This window comes from Lepidochelys kempii, chromosome 2 (genome assembly GCF_965140265.1).
Source record: "Lepidochelys kempii isolate rLepKem1 chromosome 2, rLepKem1.hap2, whole genome shotgun sequence".
NCBI lineage: Eukaryota > Metazoa > Chordata > Testudines > Cheloniidae > Lepidochelys > Lepidochelys kempii.
Genome location: NC_133257.1, coordinates 18,459,068 through 18,481,277, shown reverse-complemented (window position 1 = coordinate 18,481,277; position 22,210 = coordinate 18,459,068). Strand labels below are relative to the sequence as shown.

General features: G+C 39.8%; 1 protein-coding gene across 2 annotated transcripts in view; it reads right to left on the bottom strand.

The window, feature by feature from the left end:
• The window catches only part of ASAP1 (ArfGAP with SH3 domain, ankyrin repeat and PH domain 1), a 329,105-nt gene that overhangs the window by 108,107 nt on the left and 198,788 nt on the right, over nt 1-22,210 (bottom strand). For both annotated transcript variants that reach the window (XM_073330123.1, XM_073330124.1), the window contains exons 12-13: nt 14,247-14,347; nt 10,730-10,799 (exon numbers count right to left, since the gene is read on the bottom strand). In XM_073330123.1, the coding sequence (XP_073186224.1) occupies nt 10,730-10,799; nt 14,247-14,347 (171 nt within the window). The remainder of the gene's footprint in view (nt 1-10,729; nt 10,800-14,246; nt 14,348-22,210) is intronic.

The following is a 22,210-nucleotide window of genomic DNA, read 5'->3' as shown; positions in this document are numbered from 1 at the left end:
TCGGGTGTTATCCCCATTCTGACTCTCGCCTTGGATTTAAACAGTTCATACTTGTTCATGTGTTCTTTAGGCATTTCAGCTGCCACCTCAGCTAAGGGTCCACTGAGCTGCGGCCTCAGCTCTACCATGTATTGGTCAGTAGAGATGTTGTACCCAAGGCAGGCCCTTTCGAAGTTTTCTAAGAAGGCCTCAGTATCATCACCTGCCTTGTAGGTGGGGAACTTTCTGGGATGGGAAGTGGTACCTGGAGAAGGATTGCTAGGGTTTGTTGGTATATTCTGCTGGGCCTTTATCCTCTCCATCTCCTCCACATGCTTCCTCTCTTTTTCCTTCTCCTCCTCCACATGCTTCCTTGCCTCCATTTCCCTCTTGTGGGCAGCCTCTTGGTGTTGTTCTGCCTCCCTTTCTTGTTCCTTCTTCAGCTGCATGAGTTCTATCTGTCTTTCATGTTCCCTTTGTTTTTCCTCAGCCTGAAATTTGGCTAATTCCAGCTGTAGTCGAGCTGAGGATTTGGCCATTCTAACCTCTCTGTTTTTAACTAACTTTACACCCGAGGTTTAGAAATAAACAAACAAAACTTGGCTGTAAAATTTTGCTGTGCTGGAATAGAATACCTATTCTCTGATAGTGATTGTCAGCCTACAGAAAAAGACAATTCCCTTGTCTCTGCTCTGGGCCCAAATTAAAGCAAAAACCCTCCAACTACTTGGAAACCTGCTTACCCAGCCCAAAGAAGAAAAAAAATTTCTTTTCAAACCTGTGCTCCTTGTAAAACAAAAAAAAAAAAATAAAAAATCAAAATCCTAAAAAAAACCCTGCCACTTTTGTCTCCAGGCAAATGGGTAGAGCACACACCCCCTATTTACTTTTAGGAAGAAAAGAAAAAAAAAAAAACCTCTGGGTTGGAAGACTGTGAATTTCCCTGCAGGAGTTAAGTACCCTGCCTCCAGGCAAAGAAAACCTGCAATTCACAAGATAATCCCCTTTTGTCTCTGCTTGGCCACAAAGCAGAGAGAAACCAAGCTGCTTTCAGTTTCAAAGCTGCCTTCTGGACTTCCTAAAAATTCCTTTTTAAAATCTGTATTTCTAGTTCAAAAAATCTCAACTGGATCTCAAAATGATTTCAGGTTAATCCCACCACTTTGCCACCATGTCAAGGTTCCTCCCCCACTCTGAACTCTAGGGTACAGATGTGAGGACCTGCATGAAAAACCTCCTAAGCTTATCTTTACCAGCTTAGGTCAAAACTTCCCCAAGGTACAAAATATTACCCCCGTTATCCTTGGAATGGCTGCTACCACCACCAAACTAATACTGGTTACTGGGGAAGAGCTGTTTGGACGCGTCCTTCCCCCCAAAATACTTCCCAAAACCTTGCACCCCACTTCCTGGACAAGGTTTGGTAAAAAGCCTCACCAATTTGCCTAGGTGACTACAGACCCAGACCCTTGGATCTTAAGAACAATGAACAATCCTCCCAACACTTGCACCCCCCCCTTTCCTGGGAAATGTTGGATAAAAAGCCTCACCAATTTGCATAGGTGACCACAAACCCAAACCCTTGGATCTGAGAACAATGAAAAAGCATTCAGTGTTTTACAAGAAGACTTTTAATAAAAAATAGAAGTAAATAGAAATAAAGAAATCCCCCCTGTAAAATCAGGATGGTAGATATCTTACAGGGTAATTAGATTCAAAAACATAGAGAACCCCTCTAGGCAAAACCTTAAGTTACAAAAAAGATACACAGACAGAAATAGTTATTCTATTCAGCACAATTCTTTTCTCAGCCATTTAAAGAAATCATAATCTAACACATACCTAGCTAGATTACTTACTAAAAATTCTAAGACTCCATTCCTGTTCTGTCCCCGGCCAAGACGACTACAGACAGACACACAAACCCTTTGTTTCTCTCCCTCCTCCCAGCTTTTGAAAGTATCTTGTCTCCTCATTGGTCATTTTGGTCAGGTGCCAGCGAGGTTACCTTTAGCTTCTTAACCCTTTACAGGTGAGAGGAGCTTTCCCCTGGCCAGGAGGGATTTCAAAGGGGTTTACCCTTCCCTTTATATTTATGACAGTAGCAGCCGTGTTAGTCTGTAACCGCAAAAAGAAAAGGAGTACTTGTGGCACCTTAGAGACTACAGCTCATTTGAAGTGAGCTGTAGCTCACGAAAGCTTATGCTCAAATAAATTACAAGTACTCCTTTTCTTTTTGCTAGACTACAGTAAACTATTAGTGAACTCCTGCAAGATTTTTTTTTAATTAAAAAAAATCTGTTAAAATCTGATTTAGATAAAAATGACACATTCTCTACTAAGAGAAGTACACACTAAGACAGTGATACTTAGATTGAGGCTTCGGAGCTGCAAGTGGCTCTTTAAAGAGTCTCCTGTAGCTCTTTGCAGGATGTGATATTAAAACACAGAGTGATTTAATTATTAACCAATCAGGATGTTTTTCCTATTTTATTAACCAATTATAGTTGATAAAATAATAATACTTGGTCAGTCATTTTACTATGAGAATTTATATATTTATGAATTTATATACACACATATACATAAACTAAATATTTTCCTTGTAATACTGTTTAAACATGAATATATAGTACTATAGTAAATGAAACAATGAATTCACACTACTGGGGCTCTTTTGGGTAATGTTGATTGCTAATTTGGCTCCCAAACGACTATGGTCTGAGTATCACTGCACTAGGCCTTTAAATGTTAGTCTAAAACCTTACACACTTGGCCTCTAAATTTGAGATCTCCTTTCATTTTTAATCCTCTTTCAAAAAAAAAATGGTTACCTACCTTTCACAACCATTGTTCTTCGAGATGTGTTGCTCATGTCCATTCCATTCTAGGTGTGCCCAGGCCCATGTGCACGGTCATCCGAGATTTTTGCCTTAGCGGTATCCGTAGAACCAGCTGGGGTGCCCCCTTGGGTGCTGCGCTCTTGTGTCAGTATATCAGGAGCTCCCAGTATATCAGGAGCATTACCCTAAGCCCTTTCAGTTCCTTCTTGCCAGCAACTCCGACAGAGAGGCAGGAGGGCAGATAATGGAATGGACATGAACAACACACCTCAAACAACAGTTACAAAAGGTAGGTAACCATTTTTTCTTCTTCGAATGATTGCTCATGTCGCTTCTATTCTAGGTGACTTACAAGCAGTATCAATGGAAGTGGGCTTAGTTCACGGTCTTGCCGCTTGCAGCATTGCTCTGCCAAGGCCAGCATTGCCTCGAGTTTGCTGGGGAAGCGCATAATGAGATGTGAACGTGTCGACAGATGACCAGGTAGCAGCCCTACAGATCTCTTGGATTGGTATCTGTGCCAGGAAGGCTACTGATGACGCTTGTGCCCTAGTCGAGTGTGCCATCACAATTGCTGCCGGAGGTACCTTCGCCAGCTCTTAGCAATAGTAGATGCAGGCCGTGATCAAGGACGAAATCCTCTGAGCAGACACTGGACGACCTTTCATTCTGTCTGCCACTACAATGAACAACTACATTGACTTACGGAATGGCTTTGTTCTATCTATGTAGAAGGCCAGCGCCCTCCTGAAATCCAGAGTGAGTAGCCTGCGTTCCTCATTTGACACGAGAAGTGCCAGGGGTGCCAGAGGGCGAGGCATGAGGTGAGTCTTGGCAGGACAATTTGGAAGCTGGACGAAGGGCAGCCTCCAATGAGGAGAGCCCGCAAATGAATATCCCGCTCTGAGTGCTGGGTTGAAAATTTTTACAAATACAACACTTGTCCTTCACATGGCATTCCCCAAGCACTTGCAGCAGCTGCTGTGGGGGTCACTTACAGGCAAAGGCCTGTTACAGTCCGCATAGGGCTTAAACTCCGGAGACTGGGGCATGCCCCACCTGGGGCGAAGTTCCCATTGAGATTCTAACTCCCAACTATACTTACCAACTACTTAACACTAACTACTATAAACTACTGTTTACAAGGCCCTAAGGCTCAACGTCAGAAGAGACGAAACAGCTAGATCTTGCTATGCCAGGAAATGCTCTCCAACTAACCACCACAGGTGGTCAGAAGGAACTGAGAGGGCATAGGGCCAGCAGTGCCTGATATACCGACACATGAGTGCGACACTCAAGGGAGAGCCACTACCAACCCTATGGATAGCGCTAAGACAAAAATCTCCAATGACCTACTGTGCACACCTAGAATAGACTCGACATGAGCAAGCACTCAAAGAAGAAACAAGCTATTTCCTGGCAATGTCCCAAACTTTGCTTCCTTGCAGCTACTCTAAAAGCCTTCGTTTTAAGATTTATTTGGCAGCTCATCTATCCCTAGCCAGCTAACTCACTTTACATAGGAAGTGACCAGCATAATAAGAATCTTGCTCTATGTAACAGACAGCAAGAAATAACTAGGTAATAAGAGAGCTGGCATCTTACCCTGGACATTGATCAAAAAGTCTCTGGTTTTGATAGGGGTACAGAGTCTGAATTCCCAAGTGTCTCACTGAACACAGATGTCTTGAATGGTAGCTCCATGCTCTGTGCTACCAGATTGGCTTATCTGCATTTTTAGGGATAGGGTTGGAAATTTACAATAGATGAAAAAACCTGGCATTTATAACTTGTATTGTGGTATCAACTAGACTCTTCAATCAGATCAGGGCCTCACTGTATTAAGTGATGTGCAGTTATACACTGAGAAGACTATTCCTGCCACAAAGAGCTTGCAATCTCACAGACAGCTTGCAATCTAATTGATATCATCACTATATCCAGACTTAGAGGCAAACACAGTGCAACCGTCTCTCAGATCTCTGGCAATGCATCTCAGTCTGGACCTGCAATACCACAATTTTAGTTATCTCCCTTGAGCAAAACACATGCTAAATGGCAAAACAAAAGCCATGAATATTCTGTGACAATCAAGTTTTATATTTTCACAGTGATATGGATTCCAAAGTGTTATATAAACTTTAAACTCTTTCAAAATCCTACCCAATATTTTATATATAAGTTATTAGGGCCTCTAAAGCTTTGGGATTTGGACAGATATCCAAAAAGTTTGGATTCTTACTTGACCCTAACAAACTTTGCCCCACAATGACCCACATTCCTATGTCTCCAGACAAACTTCTATCCTCAAAAGGTGTTCCTTACCTTCAATTTTCTTGGGTGAAGAAGGAGGGGGAGAGGAAGCCAGTGGGCAGCTATCTCCTCTCAATGGCATCTTTTGGGGGAAGAGGGAAATTATGCGGGCCATCCCTAGAATTTCAGGGGAGGATGGCACATCCATAGCTCCTGGGTATCTTTAGTGGGCATGTCATGCTTTCTTGCTTCCTTCCTTCATACGGTAAGAATTTGGCTCCCCACTCTCCCAGCCACTCCTGGGAATGTAGGAGCGGAGGAAGAGGAAGTTACTCACCTTGTGCAGTAACGATGGTTCTTTGAGATGTGTCCCCCTATGGGTGCATGTGTGCCCCTGTGCCTCTAATCAGAGATTTTCGGTAGAAGTGTCCCGGTGAGCCTGCGCATGTGCCCTCCCCTCCCTTGTGGTCTGCCTCGAGGCTATTTAGCACTGCACGGGAGAACCCCCCTCACTTCCTTCTCTACCGCAGAGCCCTATAGAGAACTCCGAAGTAGAGGGGAGGAGGGCAGGTTGTGAAGCACCCATAGGGACACACATCTCGAAGAACCATCGTTACTGCACAAGGTGAATAACTTCATCTTCTTCAAGTAGCGTCCCTATGGGTGCTCCACTGTAGGTGACTCCCGAGCAGTACCCAATACTGGAGGCTGGGACTTCGGAGTGGAGTCTTTTACTACAGAGAGTACTGTGGAGTTGAAGATGGTGTCAGCGGCCAAATCTTCAGTGATCGCATAATGTTCTGCAAAAGTATGGGCAGAGGCCCAAGTCGTTGCTCTACAGATTGCTGAGATGGGGTAACCCTACGGAATGTGATTGAGGTAGAAACTGACCTCATGGAGCGAGTAGGGACTCTGGACGGAAGCAAATTGAGCCCTTGATAAGTGATTAATGCAACTAGAGACCCAATTGGATCGTCTTTGAGCTGATATCACAGAGCTTTTGGATCTTTCTGTGGACAAAAGGAAGAGTTTAGGGGATTTCCTGAAGTCCTTAGTCCTGTCCACGTAGAATGCTAATGTCCTTCTAATATCTAGCATATGCACAATTATCTCCCAGTTGTCACAATGTGGTTTTGGGAAAAAACAGGGAGATGGATCTGTTGATTCATATGGAAAGTGCAGAGAAAGTAGGGAGAAACTTGGGATATGGCCTTAGAGTTACTCTGTCTTTAAAAAAAAAGGCCAGTTTGCCAGGCTGGAGTGTCCCAGGGTGGTGTCACATACGGGAAGAGATTCCCAGTGCCCTTTAAGAATCTATGCATTAGTGGGTGAGCAAACACCAAGTGGGAAGCCAATTTTGCCGCAAGATGAACCTTAAGGGAGCTGAGTGAGAGTTTAAAATGTAGTGCAAAATCAGAGGGAGGAAAGATGAGGTTGGGTCTGTGTGTCTGAAATGACACAAACTTGGAGTCGTTTCCATTTTGTAGATAAGTATGTCAAGTGCCCAACTTTTTGTTGTGTTGCAACACATCTTTCAGCTTGTCAAAGCATTCTGCCTCTCAGCCTTGGAACTAAGAAGGAGCCAAGCCTGGAGATGGAGGACCCGTGGGTTGGGGTGAAGGGTCAGCCCATTGTTTTGAGAGAGCAGGTGAGGGATGGGCTGAAGAGAAGCCGGAGGGCATATTGCCATCTGTATCAGGTAAGGGAGCCAGAGTTATCAAGGTCAAGAGGGGCAATCAGAATAACTCTCGCTTTGTCTCATTGAAATTTCAACAGAATCTTGGATAGAGTAGGAAACTGGGAAAACACATACAAGTGGGCCCTGTCCTGTGGGAAGATGAGAGCAACAATGGACCTTTCTTGTTCCATTAAGTAACGAAGAGATCCATAGTCAGGGTTCCCCAACGAGTGGATATATCTTGAAGCACCTCTGAATTCAGTACACACTCATTGTTGTGAGAAAATTGCAACTGAGACTGTCGGCTGTAACGTTCTGTATCCCTGGTAGATAGACAGCTGAGATGAGTACATTGTGATGGGTGCATCAATTCCAAAGTTTGAGTGCTGTCTTGTAGAGGGGGGGAGATCTGGCAGCTCCTTGGTGGTTTATACAAAACATACAGGCTGAAACAATACCTCCTCCCAGCCCACTGTCCTGCTGGTAATAGCTTATCTAAAGTGATCATCAGGTTGGGCCATTTCCAGCACAAATCCAGGTTTTCTCACCCTCCACCCCCCCACACAAATTCACTCTCCTGCTGGTGATAGCCCATCCAAAGTGAGATGGCCCAACCTGATGATCACTTTAGATAAGCTATTACCAGCAGGACAGTGGGCTGGGAGGAGGTATTGTTTCATATTCTCTGTGTGTATATAAAGTCTGCTGCAGTTTCCACGGTATGCATCCGATGAAGTGAGCTGTAGCTCACGAAAGCTCATGCTCAAATAAATTGGTTAGTCTCTAAGGTGCCACAAGTACTCCTTTTCTTTTTGTCAATATGAGTTGTGATCAGACATCAGATTTAACATAGTACCGGAACTAACTTTGTCCTTAGGTCAACTGTAAGCCTTAAGTCAAACAACTCCTGAAAAAACTACTCTGGATCAGATATGGGGGGGGGCAGTTTGAAATCAAATACTGAGCAGTAAACGTAGGCTTAATTCATACCCAAGCTGCAATCCAAATTATTGTAATCAGTTTTTGGTCTTTATACCTATTTCACCAAGAGTAACTAACAATTTTTTGGAAGGATTTGAGAACTTGTTCACTGAAGAAAAATTCCTTGCAAATAACGTCCTTTGTGACAGATAATTGTAATTGTTCATTGTGAGGAATTCTGAGAAATCATTTGTCATCCTGTTATTTATTCATCTAAATAAAACAGACCCTATAACTAAGCAAACACAGGAGGGTAAATGAACAGACTGATATTCTTACCTGAATATGAATCAGGCATTCTTTTGTGCTTTTCGTCCCAAAAGATAATCATAACATATTTCTCTTAAGTTAGTGTTCGCAATCAATTTTTATCCTGTTGCTTAATTATCAAATAAAAACTTGCAAAATCAGGAGAAGGCACTGAAGCTCCTGTAGAGATTTCCCTTTCAGGAGCTATGATGGAACTACTGTAATTTAGATAAGCGTAAAGGAGTCTCTGTCACTTGCTGAGTTAGCAGGGGTACTGGTGAAGATACACTGTGCCAGTAGCAATGTGAGTTTTGACAAGTTTTCAGCAATGCCAGTACAAGTAATACCAGCGTATGAACCTATACCAACATTGGAACACCAATCCTGTATTATATGTCATTTGCCAAGATGATATTAATCTCAAGAATAGTGGTATATTATAATAATAAATAATAACTAATTGAATCTGTCTGACAAAGCCCTTTACAACATTTACAAATTGATTTTATGAATTAAAACTCACACATCTCACTTCATCCACTGGTCAAATGCTACCATCACTGAGGTAGAAGATACCAGTCATTTCACAGCATACAACAACTCTCCACTTCAGTAAAGCAAAAAATATCTTTAAGGTGTTTTTGCGTAGGAAGAATGAAATTAGCCAACTGGAAATGATTAAAAGTCACAATAACACCCCTTCCAATACTTGTGAAAGATCTGGAATCTGTAGTTACCTGAAGTGGTAAAGACCAGGTTTTACACCTCATCTGATAGATGACACCTCCACCAGCACAATGCATTATAAACTTAACACTGGCTTACAGGGAAAGGTGTCACCATCTGTTTCAGCAACACCAAATTCACAGATTCAAAGGCCAGTAGGAACTATTGTGATCATCTAGTCTGACCTCCTGTATAACACAGAACATAGAACTTCTCAAAAATAATTCCTAGAGCATATTTGTTAGAAAAACATCCAATTTCGATTTAAAAATCATCAGTGATGGAGAATCCACCACAACCATTGGTAAACTGTTCTAATTGTTAATTAACATTTAAAAATTATGCCTTTTTTTTTAGTCTGAATTTGTCTAACTTCAACTTCTAGCCACAGGATTGTGTAGTACCTTTCTCTGATAGATTGAAGAACCCATTATTAAATATTTGTTTCCCATGTAAATACTTATAGACTGTAATTAAGTCACCCCTTAATATTCTCTTTGTTAAGTTAAACAGTTTGAACTCTCTGGATCTATCACTATAAGGCATCTTGCATCATCATCGTCTTTTGTTCTATTGAAGTTCTCACATCATACCACCATTCTAGCTGAGCACCCATGCAAATACCAATCAGGCCTCAACCTGCCTAATTTAAGCTATGTGATGAGATCATTGCCCGAAGTGGATGGAAAAAGTTCAAGCTTATAGATCAAATTATAGACTCATTTGTATATCCAGAGTGAGATCCAAAGACAAACTTTGCCTCCTTTATGGAGTTTGAGTAATGTTGCACAGAAGTCTGAGCAGCATCCCCACTTGCTACCTGAACACAAAAAGTGAAGAAAATATTTTTATGTAGCAGCCTATGGGAGAAGGAAAAAATAGTTCAGCCAAGAACATAATTGATCTGGCTGACACTTAATTACAATAATCATAGGTAAGATGAACATGTAATTCACGAAAGCAATTGAGGATGTGATTCCAGCTGTTAAAACTGGGTACGAATGTTCTATTAAAATATTTTTAAATTAGTATTAGCACCTCAGTATAAATGTATTAAACGCCAATTCACTTGCCAAGGAAAACATTTTCTTAGTTAATCTGTTGTAACTGCCCATGGACTAACATTATTCGGCACAAGATATTTAAGGGCCACATCCTAAAGTCCATTGAAAGCAACGGGAATCTGTCCTAAATCTCCAGAACTGGTGAAAGTGTTTACTAAATCAATACATTAATCAGACTGTTGCACCCCACTCATATGTAACATAAGCCCCGAACACTTGGCAACAGCTCTATTCCAATGGCTAGATAGGCAAAACAATGTGATACTATTTATATGGTCTAATTTTATTTATAAAAGTAGTAAAAAATTGCAGTTTGTGGGGCAAATTTTACTACTATTAATGTGCAAAGAATAAGATGTGCTCTTTAATATTGTCTGTTGATTTCAGTTGTTCCCATTGAGTCCCAGCAACAGCTAGATGCCTCAAACCTGGAAGTTAGCAACATTTCTAACAAAGTAAAACTAGATGACTTATTCATTGTGAATAATTTCTCCAAAAAATTTTGTCACTTGCCAAATACATTATTCACAAATACATTTTTATTATTGAATTAGCTCTAACAACAAGCTGTTTAATGTAAATCACGGTAAAATCTTAACAGGTTCCAGCAGCCTAAAACAGTTCAGCATTTACTTTGGAAGTCAGTGTGTACAAAAGAACAAATATAACAAAAAACCTACTTCATGCTAGATTTTTTATTATACACAATATAGATTAATTATATGTTACCATTCGATCAATCTTTTATGTTTTCATTTATTTTGCTTAACTGAATGGTTTTCAATTTTTCACAAATAAGTGAACAGGTATTAAATTATCTAGGTAGAAGAGGTATTTATTCACCATACTTTAAATAGTCACATAACAGATCTATATTAATTCAGTCAATAGATTCACAGGGATTGAGTTCATTGAATTCACTATGGCAATAATGGAGTATAAAAAAGTCAACTTACTGTTGCATGTGATATGGTAAGAATTCCATTTTTGACAGTGCACTTTCTTCTCTGCCACACTTTCCTTAGCCTAAAAAATAACAGGACAATATATCAAGAACCAAACATAATTACTGCTCCTTTTAGTTTGTCTGTACAACAAACTTGGAGGACAAACAGAAGTTAAAGATAATAAACACGTTTATCATACTGTTTACATTTAAAATAGATTAGCAAGCCAACACACTCTCCATCAAACCAACTGATTTAGGTAAAATTTTCAAAAGTGCTTAATTCCCATTTTCAAAAGAGTCTTCAGCCCTTAGGAGCTCAAGTCCCACTGATTTTCAATTAAACTTAGGTGCCTAAGTACCTAATTTACTTTTGAAAATGTTATCACTTCTCTTTATGCTTTATTACATTAACTGCATTAGTTTAATAAATGGAAGCTTTTAAATAAAACGAACACCTAATTTCACTTTTCTAATCAGGTGAGGAGAATTCTTCATGTAAAATAATAAAAAAGTGACATAATCCAAACCTGATTTGGCTTAACTTAAATTTTTCATTTATGTCTCCACGTTTTAAAACAAACAAAAAAAATGTATAACTGTATCCACCACAAAGTTAACAATTCATGTCCCTGATTTATCTCTGATTGAAAGGTCATAAATTAAATTCTCTTTGAAAAAGGCATTTGTACATTAAAAGGCTTATCACTCTGTCTGATCATTCATGTAGTCCCCATGCTTCTAAGCCTACAAAGTACTTGAAACTGATTAAAATAGAACTACAGTAGGATTCTAATCAATGTTTTTAGGATTTCTCTGAGTTAAATTCCCAGTTCAATAGATTATGCTTATATGAATCCTATTCTCCAACTCTTCCTCATCTCTTATATGGGATGGGGAGCAGGAAAAACCTCCACTCTCGTACCAATTATCTTAAGGCTATGCAGTTCTGATGCTGTGCATTTAATATTTTTCAGAGACAGAAAACAATTATTTAAATTTGTTCTATTTAAAGGTTCAAAGCAGAAAATTGGATCCTCTCCCATCAACACATTTCTGTATAAAAGCTGTGTTAGTTGGCTATCTTCACTCTATGTTCCCTGAAGAAAAGATGCTGTTCAGCTTCTACTTTTTTCACTACTGAGGCTTTTATTTTTATTCATACCTTAAATCACTATATAGAAGAGGAAAACCAAGTGGTCCCTGAACTTTCATCAGCACTAATACCTCATTCAAGAGCACTGGGACAGTATTGCAGACTTTCCTACCTGCTTTTATCTACATTGCCCTCACTTGATTGATGTAACTCCTGTTCCTGATGTGCTACTAGATTAATAGGGAGTAAATGAACTACAGACTGGACTGGTCTTTTAATGACTTCACTTCTCTAATATCTAGGGCACCAATGTATGTTATCTTTGGGAAGAAGTCTGGCATCTACAGACAGAAAACACTGGCAATAAAGAATCTGGATTATGATTTCACATTTAACATTTCGCATGACCACACAATGTTCCATTTTTTCAATGAATAGATTACACTAATATGAAAAGGAGTACTTGTGGCACCTTAGAGACTAACCAATTTATTTGAGCATAAGCTTTCGTGAGCTACAGCTCACTTCATCAGATGCATTCAGTGCCACAAGTACTCCTTTTTTTTGCGAATACAGCCTAACCAGCTGCTACTCTGAAACCTGTCATTACACTAATATGTAATTCTGGCCTGTCTTCCCATTCCTCACCCTATCTTTGCAGCTAATACAAAAGTTGTTAAAGGGGTGACTACTGTAATCTGTTTTATATAATTTATGTATGTTGAAGAAGACAGCAATGTCTGAAAATTTTGGAGCATTAAAAAGAAAAAGAATTATTGGTTGACAGAGCTCTCACACAGTGGCTGTGCATTTTTTGTCACCAAAGAAACAAAATAAGTGAAGCTAACAAAAGAACCACCCAGATGGAATGTAGGTAACAAAATTAAGTCAGACTGTTCTTTCATAATAATAAAATCTTAACATCTTAGTGCTAGAAGATTTACTTTTCTGATGCCCTAGCACTAAAAATGACTCAAGTTGTTAAACAACCTTCACACTGCAGGTCTGACTATTTTTCAGATTTCAAATGTTAAAGTTTGGATTTTTTTCTAAGTCACAAAGGTTTGGTTAAAATATTATTCTTGTCTGTAGAAAAGTGCAGTTATCTTCTTGCAGCTGGTTTAATATCCCATGTGAAATGACTGGTGACATCAGAATAGTTAAGGATTCTAAAACTACTAAACCTTTTTTTAAATTGCTTTATTTGTAGATATTAATGATACTTAGAAAATAAGATATGCATGAAACCTGTATGTAAGATTCTGCAAGAAATTCCAGTTTATAATGTAATAAACATTTTTAATAACTTAATTCAAAGAGAGAACCTCTTTAAGGTCTTGGCATAAGGAAAAAGAGTTAAGATTACATTTTTAAAGTTAGATATGTATTTCCTGATCTTTGAGTGTTTTATTTTTTCATCCTTAATGCTACATTCAAATTGCTTGAAGTAATAACTTTTTGGTAAATAAAATATAAATATTACAAATTAAATCTCTGAACCTAGCAAACACTTGCTCATTTAAATATGCCTTTCATTAGCTGGCTAACTGAAGCCCATGGAACACCTTGAGTGAGTATAGGCTTGCAGGATCGGCCTGTAAACTACTATAATTCTCTCAGTTTTCTACAGATACATAAATCGTATTCTATTTTATAGTTAACGCTATGAGCCTGAAAATCAAGAATTTCAAATCAAACATTTAGACACCAAAATGTTCAACTTTTAACCATTGTATTTTTATTTATAAAGGGTAACGTTTTCTGAAGTGCCTCACTGACTTAAGAGCATAAGTCCCATTTTAAAATTGAGCAGCTCTCAGAGAGAGCTAGGTCCTAAGGACCGAAGTCATTTTTGAAACACAGACTTAGGCTCTTAAGTTTCTAAGGTGCTTTTGAAAACTTTACTCAAACGGCCCAGAGAAGTATGTCTCAAAAAGGGTTAAAATTGTGTATAATATGAATTGAGAAGTATCTGAATCTAGTAGTTTATGTTCAAATGTAGAAATTCTGGATTTTCAAGAGCACTAAATGATATCAAATGGGGTAAGTAAACAACATCTTCTGCACATCCAATGGGACAAGTAATAAAAATTTAACACACAAGTTAATCACAGGTTTACATATCTCCATGAAGTGTGATTCAGATGTCTCTATGTTACACACCACATGAATTGATATACCAAACAACATTGACTTTTTATTTCTAAATAGTTTTCATAAATTCTAAGTTTTAACAATGTCTAAAGAGAAAATAAGCACTTCACAAATGAGATATGCAAGCATTCTAATCAGTAAATTAAAAGAATTCTTTTAATCATGTATGTTTTTAAAATGTACAAACTCAAAAAATTCAGCGCATACACTGTATATTGATGGTGATCAATTATATAAAACAATTCATATTAGTATATTATATACTCCAACTACATACCCATCACTCTTCTTTAAGAGATAACCCTTCTTCTCGCTTCCATACTCCTTATTTCCCTGAAGCTGATGCATACTGTATCCTCCTTGCCTGCTCTGGGAATCCTATAGAAGGGGAAAAAGCCATTACAAAAACTTTGATGTCATTATGTAACAAGATCTCACATTGATTGTAGTTTACCTCTCCTTCCCCACCTCCTCCCACTTTATGTAATAACAGATTTTTCAAACAAGGAATCCCAACTAAGAAGTTTAATAACTAGTTATGGACGCTACAATAAATACATGACCAGGTAATGTAATATTCAAAACTCTGAATTTTAGGATATAAAGAATGCAGGTGTGTGTCCCAAGGTAACGAAGGAATTAAAAAGGCTCATCATAAATTGTTAAAGGAAAGCAAGTAAGTTTTACACGCACAATTATATAGGAAACAACACCAGTAATCATCCTCAATTTTAATTAAGTTTAAAAATATACATAGTGTACATATTTTTTTAATAAATGGAATCTTCCCAAATAAATTTTAAAAAAACTAATGAAAGAAACAAGTAGGGTGATAAAAATGTCAACAAATTCACTAGAAAAACAAAGGGCTTATTAAAACATAGACTTACTCTCCTAGCCTTCGATCAGGAAAGGCAAAAGCAACATAGGAAAGAAAAAGCAAAGAATTCAAAAAGAGAATTAATTTTGGAAAATAACGTGCTCCTGAACATATATTCTGCAGCTTCCACATTTAAAAAGACAATCAGCAGTCATTCTTGCAAATGGCACTAATTAGTAGGAAGAAACAACACAGTTCTTTGTTTAGACACTTATTAGCCTTTGCTTGCCAAGTAACATTAGAGCATGCTAAAATACTGTACATGTTTATCTTTTAGTGGTTTGTAATTAAAATATCTTTTAGTATTGAATTGGAACATGGAAGGATACTAATAACATTGTTGTATGCAGTGTTGTTGTACCCATATCGGTACATGGATATTAGAGAGACAAGGTGGACGAGGTAGTATCTTTTATTGGACCAACTTCTGTTGGTGAGAGAGATACGCTTTCTAGATACATAGAGCTCTTCCTCAGGTCAGTTTCACACTTAAATACAAGGTTGAGCAGATAGCACATATTCTAAGGGACAGTTCAAGGTGAAGTGGCTCTTTAACACCTCTGTAGTCAGGATAAAAAGGGGTGTGCTGCTGGTAGACCAGCTCTTGCCAAGGCTGTAGGCATCAGCTGAGCATTGACACATTCATAGCTGGAAACCAGACCAACTTACCTGTATGTTAGTATTGTTCAACATAGGTGTTAGACTTGTAAGGATGTATTTAGTGTTTAGTCTATAAAATGGTTGTAAGTTCCAGCATGCATTAATCTTACTTGTAATGTCTGTATCCCATGCTATAAGGCAATACATAAGTTTTGCTTTATAACTGTAAAAATGCCTGCTCTAAACTTGTGAACTCAGACAGGAGGAGTGTTTCCCCTGTCCATCAAGGAGGACTATCAAAACTAGGCAATTGTGAAGCATCACAATACAAAGATTTGGCTAACGTCCTCCTTACATCAATAAAAGTGCTACGTGCAAGGAAGCTCATCTCATCAACATGAATTCTGAAAGCAGAAAGTAAAGATAGCAGACATGAAAATTCTTCAACTCTTTGCTGTTTGGACTCTCAGAGGGCTGAAGCTAGGAAACAAAAAGCAGATATCTCCAAGATCAACCTGGGTTAGCCCTAGAAGACATTCAATGCTGACAGATTACTATATCTCTGTCACCTTTTGGAACCATAGACTGCAACTCATTTGTATTACATGTTGCCTGCTTTAACCTGTAAATAACTTGTCATTTCTTTTTTCTAGCTAATAAATCCTTAGTTAGGAGTTTACTAAGGTCTAAGGTACAAACTGACCTGTGGTAAGTGACTGGTCTCCTGGGACTGGGAGCAACCTGAATATTTTATGATCTATGGTGCAAGTGACCATTTATCACTAAGTACAGCTTGCTTGGGTGGCAAGATAGTGCACCCGGGGGACTGTCTGTGACTCCATGGTAAGACTGTTATAGGAGTTCACATTTGTTATTGAGTTGGTGAAATCTAATTCTAGAACATACCACCAGTTTGGGGTGTCAGCACTGCTTTCTGACTGTCTGCCCCGAGGTTGACACTCACTGTCGTGAGCCATTTCAGACAGCATGACGGGGGGTAGCGGGTTACAGACTCTTGTAGTAAGCTATAAATCCAACGTTTTTATTAAGAACATGATTTTTAGTGTCTAGCAAAGTTATGAATTTGAAACCAGACAATCACTATGCTCTCAAATGAACTCACACAGGAGAATGATAAAAGACAAAAACACCATATCACCTATGGATGAACACTTTTCACAAAGCAATCACTCTATATCTGACCTATCAGGCCTCATCCTCAAAGGAAACCTGCGCAACACTTTCAAAAGATGAGTCTGGGAGCTTAAATTCATAACTTTGCTAGACACTAAAAATCATGGTTTTAATAAAGACACTGGATTTATGGCTTATTAAAAGAATCTGTAACTCACTAACCTCCCATTTTGTCCTGTGACTACAGGAGTGATAACAGTCCATTTCACCTTGAATGGTCCTTTAGAATATGTACTAACTAGGGCTGTCGATTAATCACAGTTAACTCATGTGATTAACTAAAAAAAAAGAATCATGATTAAAAAAATTAATTGCGAGTAATCGCAGTTTTAATCGCACTGTTAAACAACAGAATACCAACTGAAATTTATTAAATATTTTGGATGATTTTCTACATTTTCATATATATTGTATTCTGTGTTGTAATTGAAATCAAAGTGTATATTATTTTTATTATAAATATTTGCAATGTAAAATTGATAAACAAAAGAAATCGTATTTTTCAGTTCACCTCATACAAGTACTGTAGTGCAATCTCTTTGTCATGAAAGTGCAACATACAATGCAGTTTTTTTTGTTACACAACTGGCCTCAAAAACAATGTAAAACTTCAGAGCCTACAAGTCCATTCCTTCCTACTTCTTGTTCAGCCAATCGCTTAAGACAAACAAGTTGGTTTACATTTGCAGGAGATAATGTTACCCTCTTCTTATTTACAATGCCACCAGAAAGTGAGAACTTGTTGTCTGAGCGATTGGCTGAACAAGAAATCGGACTGAGTGGACTTGCAGGCTCTAACATTTTACATTGTTTTATTTTTGAATGCAGTTTTTTTTTTAACATAATTCTACATTTGTAAGTTCTACTTTCACGATAAAGAGATTGCACTACAGTACTTGTATCAGGTGAATTGAAAAATACTATTTCTTCTGTTTTTTTACAGTGTAAATACTTGTAATCAAAATTAAATGTAAAGTGAGCCCTGTACACTTTGTATTCTGTTTTGTAATTGAAATCAGTATATTTGAAAATGTAGAAAACACTCAAAAATATTCAAATAAATGGTATTCTATTATCATTTAACAGTGCGACTAATTGTGATTAATTTTTTTAATGGCTTGACAGCCCTAATACTAACTATGTATGCTAAACTATCTGTTTGACTTTGCATTTAGCTGTGACACTCTGAGTACCTTTCCCAGACTTGACAAAGAGCACTGTGTGGCTCAAATGCTAGTCTCTCTCACCAACAGAAGTTGGTCCAATAAAATATATTACCTCACCCACCTCACTAATAACATTGTCACTCAGAGTTCTTAAATTTTTCTTCTGCTTTCAAGTTTTATTGCATATTAGCTGTTTGCTCTGCTATTTGAACTCCTTGGTGGAGAGGGATTTATAAACTAAAACAATGCAGTTATTAATTTATGTATGTAATTTCTACTCATGTGAAGAATGTCGTTGATTTCTGATGAAACTACTCAAATCAGCAGAAATTATTTTCATGTGACTAAAAAGTTTAAAGATTTTACCTAAGCATCTCCTACTCTTTATAAATTTTTGAATGTTCATAACAACTGTCCCCATCCTCCATAGCACTGGAACTAATTATGGAAGAATAGCTACTTAAAGAGTTACCATGCAGTGTTTTTGGCTGAAAACTTGTATTTTGTAAAAGCAATTTAAAAAACCTATTATTTTATTAATGTAATTAAAATATTTTAAAACTTTATTGTGAAGCAGTTAGATGTAGTTATAAAATACCTGAATAAAGCTACAAAAGCAAGGAAGTGAAAAGTTAAGTCTTAATTTTTATATAACCTCCTCTCTATCCATAATCATACACCTTAAAATTACTCCAAATATTATATATCATAGATGATGCACTTCAACTTTATTCTGCTTCCTCAACCTGTTCTTCTGCAACTACTTCCAAGTGATAAGAATTTAGTATATTTGGTGCAACAGTATGTCGAATCAGGAGGGGGCAGTTTGGTGAAGCGGGTGATGTGAAGCTTGTATCCCTTGGGTGTGCACAGTTAAGATTTTAGTATATGTCAACACCAAAGATTTACATCACTGCAACATACATAAGAACAGCCATACTGGGTCAGACCAAAGGTCCATCTAGCCCAGTATCCTGTCTTCCGACAGTGGCCAATGCCAGGTGCCCCAGACGGAATGAACATTGATGACATCTTCATCATCTGGACCCATGGAAAAGAAGCCCTTGAGGAATTCCACCATGATTTCAACAATCTCCATCCCACCATCAACCTCAGCCTGAACTAGTCCACACAAGAGATCCATTTCCTGGACACAATGGTGCTAATAAGCGATGGTCACATAAACACCACCCTATACCGGAAACCTACTGACCGCTATTCCTACCTACATGTCTCCAGCTTTCATCCAGACCACACCACACGATCCATTGTCTTCAGCCAAGCTCTACGATACAACTGCATTTGCTCCAACCCCTCAGACAGAGACAAACACCTACAAGAGCTCTATCAAGCATTCTTACAACTACAATACCCACCTGCTGAAGTGAAGAAACAGATTGACAGAGCCAGAAGAGTCACCTACTACAGGACAGGCCCAACAAAGTAAATAACACAACACCACTAGCCATCACCTTCAGCCCCCAACTAAAACCTCTCCAACGCATCATCAAGGATCTACAACCTATCCTGAAGGACGACCCATCACTCTCACAGATTTTGGGAGACAGGCCAGTCCTTGCTTACAGACAGTCCCCCAACCTGAAGCAAATACTCACCAGCAACCACACACCACACAACAGAACCACTAACCCAGGAACCTATCCTTGCAACAAAGCCCGTTGCCAACTATGTCCACATATCTATTCAGGGGACACCATCATAGGGCCTAATCACATCAGCCACACTATCAGAGGCTCATTCACCTGCACATCTACCAATGTGATATATGCCATCATGTGCCAGCAATGCCCCTCTGCCATGTACATTGGTCAAACTGGACAGTTTCTACATAAAAGAATAAATGGATACAAATCAGACATCAAGAATTATAACGTTCAAAAACCAGTTGGAGAACACTTCAATCTCTTTGGTCACTCGATTACAGACCTAAAAGTGGCAATACTTCAGCAAAAAAACTTCAGAAACGGACTCCAATGAGAGACTGCTGAATTGGAATTAATTTGCAAACTGGGTACAATTAACTTAGGCTTGAATAGAGACTGGGAGCGGATGGGTCATTACATAAAGTAAAACTATTTCCCCATGTTTATTCCCCCTCCACCCCCTACTGTTCCTCAGACGTTTTTGTCAACTGCTGGAAATGGCCCACCTTGATTATCACTACAAAAGGTTCCCCCCCCCCCCCCCGCTCTCCTGCTGGTAATAGCTCACCTTAAGTGATCACTCTGGTTACAGTGTGTATGGGAACACCCATTGTTTCATGTTCTCTATGTATATAAATCTCCCCACTGTATTTTCCACTGAATGCATCTGCTGAAGTGAGCTGTAGCTCACAAAAGCTTATGCTCAAATAAATTGGTTAGTCTCTAAGATGCCACAAGTACTCCTTTTCTTTTTGTGAGCAGAACAGGTAATCATGAAATGATCCATCCCCGGTTACCCATTCCCAGCTTTTAGAACAATGGAACATCTGAATCATTGTAAAATAATATTTATTGGTATGGCGGTACCAGAGAAATCATGGGATGGTTTCCTCTTGACAAGAGGCTTTTGTGGAGGGTTGGCTAGAAGTCTGCAGGATCTTGGTGTGCGAGGTCTGAGAAGCAGGCCACTGTACTAGCTGCAGGCCTACTACTGCCAACGATACCAGTACTAAGAGGCAAAGCAAGTCTTTTGTGGCTGCATACACCTCCGGGGTGGTTGGGATCAGTACCATCTGCTCCATAACGGTCCTTAGGGAACGGCCTCAATGGACCTGGCACAGGCTCCGGAGGCAGCAGTCCTCCTTTTGGAGGCAAGGAGTGTTGTAGGGATGGCCTCTCTTCCAAACGCTTTATGGAGCATCCACCTCTGTCAAGCTTCAGACTAACATAGAAGAGTGAAAGATGGAACCTGAGGAAGGTCTGAGTCTCTTCTTTAGTACAGGGGAACAGGACAGAAAAGCCGCAGACATCTCTAGTGGGGCGTACCATACTGAAGTTGATGTACTTCAGCTGTTCTCCCCATGTGACTACTCCTATGGGGATGGAAGTGTTGCTTCCAAAAGCAAGCATTTAAGCCTCGCTGCCCTATCTTTTTTTGAGCGTGGCTTGAAACCTTTACAGATGTGACATTAGGAGATTCCCACATCGTTGACAAAACATTTCAGGCAGGTTGAATGCAGGTCGTTGACCAGCATAGGCTTTCCGCAGGATCTGCAGGACTTAAACCCTGGCAAGCGAGGCATCATTCTGGTACCAGTACCAAAAGAGGAAAAAATGGTCAAATAAAGGACCCAAAATGGAAACTTAGCCCTAAAACTGTCAAAATTTGACTAAACTAACCATAAATAACTGTTGTTGTATGCAGTGTGGTACCTCCTATGATGGTCCCAGGATATTAGAAAGATAAGGTGGGTGAAGTAATATCTTCTACTGGACCTCTCTCATCAACAGAAGCTGGTCCAAAAAAGATCTTACCTCACCCTTGTCTCTAAAACAAACTACAAATTTACAACTACACCTCTACCCAGATACAACGCGGTCTGCGGGAGACAAAAAATCTTACCGCGTTATATGTGAAACCACGTTATAGCGAACTTGCTTTGGTCCCCCTGCTCCTTGTCCCCTGACCGCCCCCTCCAGAGACCCCATCCCTAATCACCCCAGGACCCCACCACCTACCCAACCCCCCTGCTCCCTGTCTCCTGACTGCCCTGACCTCTATCCACACCCCCGCCCCCGACAGGCACTCACCAGCAGTGGCGGGAAGCAGAGCAACGGGGCCCCAGCCAGCTCCACTCTGCCAGCTCCCAGCTGTGGCGCTCCGCTTCCTGCCGCCGGTGAGTGCAGGGAGCTTGGGGAAAGGATGCCCCCTGCACTTACTGGTGGCGGGAAGCAGAGTGCCGTGGAGCGGGCTGGGGCTGGACTGCTCCACTTCCGCCGCTGCCAGTGAGTGCGGGGGGTGGGAGGGGCGGATCCCTTCCCTCAAGCCCCCTCCCCTGAGCGACACGGCTGGGTCCGGGCGAGGGAAGCAGAGCGGGCTGCTCCCAGTCCCCAGCTAATCACCCAAAGTGCCCCCCCCACAGCTCCTGCCTCCCAGACCCGGGGGGGGAGGGGTGGGGAAGGGCCTGCTTTACCACATTGTATGAGAACCCGTGTTATATCGGGTCACGTTATATCAGGGTAGAGGTGTATATAGAAAAAAAAGCGAGGGAAGTACTGAATTAATCAAGTCTGGAATTGCTCTGACAACTGTGACTGGTGATAAGAAGGAACTGAGGGGGGCCAGAGGTGGTTCCCTCTTTTATCAGCACACAGTGGCACTTGAGCTACCCCAATGGGTACCACTGAGGAAAAAAATCTCCAACATCCAAGCAGGGAGCACACACGTACCTACACT